This window comes from Embiotoca jacksoni, unplaced genomic scaffold (assembly GCF_022577435.1).
Source record: "Embiotoca jacksoni isolate LCO1_2020_lvr unplaced genomic scaffold, fEmbJac1.0.p SCAF_28, whole genome shotgun sequence".
In the NCBI taxonomy this organism is placed as follows: Eukaryota; Metazoa; Chordata; class Actinopteri; family Embiotocidae; genus Embiotoca; species Embiotoca jacksoni.
Genome location: NW_027185379.1, coordinates 6,373,113 through 6,378,962, shown reverse-complemented (window position 1 = coordinate 6,378,962; position 5,850 = coordinate 6,373,113). Strand labels below are relative to the sequence as shown.

The 5,850-nt window shown below is 40.6% G+C and overlaps 1 protein-coding gene across 2 annotated transcripts; it reads left to right on the top strand.

Moving 5' to 3' along the window:
- The first annotated feature begins 1,296 nt into the window (after positions 1 to 1,296).
- Positions 1,297 to 4,863, top strand: nkapd1 (NKAP domain containing 1). Of its 2 annotated transcripts, none has more exons than XM_069161441.1 (6): positions 1,297 to 1,364; positions 1,623 to 1,702; positions 2,854 to 2,942; positions 3,085 to 3,219; positions 3,408 to 3,461; positions 3,789 to 4,863. In XM_069161441.1, the coding sequence occupies exons 2-6, from the start codon at positions 1,631 to 1,633 to the stop codon at positions 4,243 to 4,245; spliced, it is 807 nt and encodes a 268-aa protein (XP_069017542.1). In that variant the 5' UTR covers positions 1,297 to 1,364; positions 1,623 to 1,630; the 3' UTR covers positions 4,246 to 4,863. The 2 variants fall into 2 exon arrangements, with proteins under 2 accessions (XP_069017542.1, XP_069017543.1); XM_069161442.1 differs by lacking the exon at positions 1,297 to 1,364 and adding an exon at positions 1,438 to 1,525.
- Positions 4,864 to 5,850: the final 987 nt, after the last annotated feature.

Here is a 5,850-nt window from a genome sequence, read left to right as displayed (position 1 = left end):
TTAAAAACACCGAGGCATAAAGCTGACACACACTTATCTAAAACACACATAAAACACGATGATACGTAAACTCCCAACAGTCCCTTTAACTTAAGAGACTGGAGCACAAAATCATTTCATCAGCTCCATACATGAAACCAGTAGAGTACTTAATGGAACCTTTAATTAGGCGTCCTACTTAATTGAAAGCTGCTTTCTCTTCATCATAATGTGCCTTTGAAATATCCATAACTGTCAGGGTATTCTAAATAGGCCAAGCCTAATTTGTTTGCACAAAGTGGTCCATGGTGGGAAGATGAATTACCATAGGTGTTGTTGTTCTGAATTTGTACCCTCATGGTTGAAATGCACTTATTGTAAGTCGCTTTGGATAAAAGCGTCAGCTAAAAGAAATGTAATGTAATGTTTTACATTGGTGCCGAGTCCTCTGGATGCTCACAGATTTCATTGCATTCCTGTGTATCTCTCTGAGGACTTTACACCAGTGTAACTGGGTCCACCGAGCGTAGCTGTTACTCTATTTATAGGGTCCGATATAAGACAGGACAGGACGTGTCTAGCTCTGTACATGTGAATCACGTGGAACGGACACATCTAGAGACAGGAAGTGAGACAGTTTGGTCTCAGTGGAGCTTTCCCGTGTGTTGAAGTCTCAACACAACTCTCAAGTGATCCCAAAGTGATGTCATGACCTTGACACGGTCTAATAACACTGACAATTCAATGTTTATTTAAAGATATGCCGACGCACCTTTTAAGATATATAGAGCTCCTAATAGCCGTCATGTTCATGCCAAAAGACAGCTTCATCCTACAAAACGTCACAGAAACAAAGTTAGCGAACACGTGGCTACTTACTCATCTAGCAGAAAAACAAAGCACCGACGTCGTGCTTATTTGTCCTCTTTTTCTTGTTCTTTCTTGACAGATGTTGTATTCTGGTCTGTTCAGTTTGCCTTTTACAGATAAATATCACTTATGTTTTGGTTTCTTGGTCCAGCAGTCTGGGGTGTTGACTCGCTGCAGTCCTTCAAAATAATGACTTATTGTAATTAAAAAAAAAAATATGTATATATATATAAATCGTTTTAATTGTTCAATTTATAAAAAATAAAATAAAAAAATTAAAAACTATTTACCGCAATGTCTAATTTTGCCAATACAGTTGAATGTTCACACCTACACACGCACACAAACACACTCTGCAGCGGCTCACAGCTTCTACCACGATGATTGGCGGACCGTTGACCAATCGTTTGTCCCAGAGCTCAGTGACGTCTCCAGTGCGACAACAGAGCGGAAGTTACCGGCAGAAGCTGTAAAGCTGTGTTTTTACCTTCTTGAATGCTCCTCGTTTTTGACAGGTACAGTTTTTGTGCACGTTTACGAAATGGTTGTGAACGTGTAGTAGAGCAGTACAGGTGCGTGTGCGTGCGTGTGTGTGTGTGTGTGTGTGTGGTTTGGACGAGCTGCAAGGAATACATTTTATAGCAGGCTAGGCTAACAGGTCACGCTGAGTGTTCCGGTAATATACATATATATATAAAAAATACTCGTGTTTGTTTCCACAACTTTTATATCTTCGGTTGGTCTGTCCGTGACTTACTTGTGTTTCGTTCAAGGGGCCGTCATGTCGAAGCAGCCGATGGGGAAGACGACGCTGCTGCGGAATGTGATCCGACACACAGACGCACACAACAAGGTGCGTTTGGTTCACATCCTTTTTTTTTTATTATTATTTTTTTTTTTATATATAGTATTTGCTCATTTAAAATTGCACTTAAAGTGCAATTTTGAGGTATTGTCCTCGATTATGTCCCCTTTTTTCGTCTCCAGTACATTTTTTTTTTAGAGGGAACTATTCTTTTTATTGCACCTTATTTGTCAGATAGTAGTTTTGCAAAATAGTCTTCTGGTGAGTAAAACTAAGGCATTAGTAGAGACCTACCAGATAGTGAGAGAGAGAGAGAGAGAGAGAGCACTCATCAAATTCAGTCTGTGGCCGCTTCCACCGTCCTGAGATAAAAAAAAAAAAATGTGATCATGTAAAAATAGGTGGAAACACCTGTGCACCCTTTCAACAGGCTAATTCAACCGCTGAGAGGTCCTGAAGAAATGTTATTTTAATTTGTTCAGAGGTAATTATTCTTGGATTTCAGTGGCTCTGTCGTTTATCACTGTCAGCGGCCATTCTGCACAATAAAATACTTCTATTCTTGAAGCCAATAATACATTTTGCTGATGGGCGGGGCGAGAGTGTTTTTACGAACTGGCCTTTCCGAGTATTTCTTCTTCTACCGCTGAACCTCATGTAGTGTAACGCAACAGTCCTGCAATAAATTCTACCTGCATGAAGGTTTAGCGTTTAGTTTTTAAAAGTGTTTTAGTGAGCTGTTGATCCAGCTTTACGGTGTTTTTTTTTTCAGACTTTAGCTTGTGTTACACTTGAACTGGCTCCTGAGTGGGCAACAAGTCAACACTATTGATTCATTGTTTGTTCCTAAGCCTAAGATGATGCCTTCAGTTTTTGTTACTTGGTTTACTTCTTATCCTGATACTTGACAAGCTGGAACACAGAGGTAACAATGGCCAAGTTTTTTTGAGCTTGAATAAGTTGCACGGAGGTGATGTTTTAATAGATGAAAGCTCAAAGACGTTTTATCCCAGAGAAGACCTTGTTAATGGTTGTTAATTCTTATATTAAGCAGCCGAGGGAATGTTTACACGCTGATTAGAAGTTTTTTTTTTTTTAGCAGCTGTGTATATTTAACCTCTGGAAATATTTTAATACTGTTTACATGAAGGCGTGTTTTGGCAGCACTTCATGTACATGTTGTTGTTGACCAACTGCAGATCCAGGAAGAGATGGAGATGTGGAAAATGCGAGACTGGGAGGTCCAAACGTCGCACCACAAACACTTCTCAGATACCGAGTGTGTGAGGTAGGAGCATTGGAAGTCCCAGTTTAATTTGAGCCGCCGAACTACAAGTGACGCCGACGCTCATCTGAGTGTTTCATAATGAGTTCAGAGAGCTGTTACTGTATATTGGCTTTCTGATTTATTGGTAATGCTCGTTTTCCAGAAGACACATGCACTGCGATCGAGTGCCGGATCAATTCAGAGAAGAGAGTAGAAGCAGGGTCTCGGAGCACGACGACAGAGACGCTCGATGCTGGACTCGCGAACTCTATGAATTTGAGTCCAAGGATCCTGACAGGTACATACACAACTAAATCTTTTTTTTGTGCTTTTCTTACAGCGAACTTTGTTCATGAGATGGTTTCATTATTTGTATTCTTTCTATTTATTTATCCATTCATGCTCATGTCCCCACACTGTAATGTAAACGTAGGAGAGTTTGGCAAGGCTGACACATCTTTATCATCTCATGTGTGCTCATCACAGATGGGGACACAGCGGCTTCAAGGAGCTCTATCCTGAGGAGTTTGAAAGTGATGGGTAAGCAAAAATACAGCACGGAGCAAGATGATGAGCAAAACAAATCTTAAAGGAGCACTCCAGGGATTTAGAAGTGTCCTTCTATAAAGCTGGTAGTCGAACATTAAAAAATTAAATTGAAATCTGGATCCCACCTTTCTCATATGGCAGTTTGATAGCATCTTTTTATGCCACATTTCCATCTATCAAAGTTATCATAAGAGATGATTGATTTTCTTTACACTGATCTCAAAGTGTAAAATCAATGGATTGCTGCAATGAGACATAAAAAAAATCCTACTGGTGCTGGTGCCTTACCCACATTTTATGTGTACTTTTTTTTTTTAGGGAAAAAACAAGAGCTACAAAGAAGATTGGGCGCCACAAAATGAAAAAGTCAAAGTTTGACACAGAGGCGTGCTTATTGAAGCGATCCAAAAAGTCCTCTCGAAAGAAGAAAAAGAAGAAGAAGAAAGATGAGGGAGAAAAGCATAAGAAAGCAGAGTCCTCGAGCAGCGATAGCAGCAGCGACGATAGCAGCAGCGACGACAGCAGCGCAACCAAAGACAAGCAGAGAAAAAGTACTAAAAGTCCACATAAAACCAAGAAAACGGCCAAATCCAGAGGTGGAGGTGAGGACAGCATCTCGGGGGACAGTAATGATGAGGTAAAAAGAGAGAGACGGACTCGCAGTCACAAAAAGCGAAAGCGGGACTCCCGCAAAGACTCTGACTCAAAAAAGAAGAGGAGGAAAAACTGGAAAGCAGCAGGCGAGAAGAGATCAGACGACAGTTCAGCGGACTGAGATGTGAGCAGATGCACAGCTCAGCCAACAACCAGGAAAACTACTCCAGGTTCCTTTGTTCGTCTGCAGCTGCACAGAGGACTTTTCTCCGCACGGCTAGTCTGTGTTGTACTTTGTTCGACATCAACAAACCTGTGCTGTCATCTCTCCGTGGGCGTTCTGCGTAGCAATATCTCATCAGAGGCTGGCGTACAGCAGTACAGTCAGCAGGCAGCATGAAGAGGGATGGGGGGGATTTTCACCACCTGCTTCATCAGAGCTGCAGGCTCATTGATTGATTGATCGATCGTCGGCTCTCAGACTGTCTGACTCACGTGGAGACCTTCTGTCCTGAAACGACCAGTATTTGTTTTTTTTAACGGAAAAAGACTCAATTTATGCAATTTTACTCATCAGTAATGACAGAATGTACATTTGCTTTTAATCATGTTTTTAACACAATAGATGAAAAATAAAACTTTTTTAAAATATTTTTCCTTGCCTGACAGCTCCAATATTTTTTTTAAACTTTCAGGAAGTTGAGGGGAGGATGGGGTCAAGATCAGGGATGGGTATTTGTAATTTTCTTTTTCTTTTTTGGAAGAGATAAATCCATACTTGGTTTCATCCTAGAGTAGCAATATAGTAATAAAGAAAGAACTGTACCTTTATGAACAACGTGTGCTGTGATTCATAAAGATACATTTGACCTTACTCAGAAGTCGCCATTTCTAATTGGGCCTTTGAGGTTTATTAATGTGCACATTGGTGGTGCAGATTACAAGTTCTAGTAGGATTTAAATTGCCGTTCCTATTACATAAGTTGTAGAAATTAAATGGCTAAATATTGTGAGAGGGCACTGCAGTTTTTCTTTAAGTAAAAATAAAATGATGACTTTTTAAAGTTGACCGTTAGTGTCCGTCATCTCCATAATTTCCACATAGTCCTTATTTCTCTGTCCCATAGAGCTCCACTAATAGAACAAAACTAAAACACCTTACTGGGAGACATCTTCCTTCCTTAAAATGATCATAGAACATTTTATTTTGACTTGATCTCGCATACTGCACATTGTGAAACAGAAAACCACCGTTATGTATGAACCCACAGCTGAAAATAATTCCCAACAAATGCACTGCCAACATTTGTTAAAACTGTTTACAGAATCTAGTTAACAAGAACAGCAACTTCATTTGAACTTTCGAGGGTCTTTACGATGAAATGGTCACAAATATAAGTTCATTGTTTTAAAAGGTTAACAGGTTGTTTTTATATGCTGCAAGTTAAATAAGCCGTCAACACCGTGGCTGAGCATTTCTGTTTCTGAACTGAAATTACAATTTCATAAACATGGACTCAAACAGCCACAAACCTAAGGAACCAATCACATCAACTTACTCAACAAACTCTGGAAATCATCATCGGAGCCTACGGCGATGAAGCGATGAGCCGGGCGAGGTGTTCCGAGTGGCGTTCACTTTTCAAGAGGGGCGGAGCTTCACTGTCCAAGATCCAAGAAGGTTCGTCACGTCAGGAGACACCAGGTGGGTTTTCTTTGTGTCGCCGTGAATTCGTCCCCTCAGAGTCAGACTGTCAACACCGAGTTCTACTGCGACCTTCTGAGG

What these genes read in the sequence shown, in the direction of transcription:
- nkapd1 (XM_069161441.1), top strand. Translation starts at nt 1,631, where the DNA reads ATGTCGAAGCAGCCGATGGGGAAGACGACGCTGCTGCGGAATGTGATC. An exon ending in ACACAGACGCACACAACAAG is followed by an intron (nt 1,703 to 2,853) that starts GTGCGTTTGGTT and finishes GACCAACTGCAG; the next exon opens with ATCCAGGAAGAGATGGAGAT. An exon ending in GAGGAGTTTGAAAGTGATGG is followed by an intron (nt 3,462 to 3,788) that starts GTAAGCAAAAAT and finishes TTTTTTTTTTAG; the next exon opens with GGAAAAAACAAGAGCTACAA.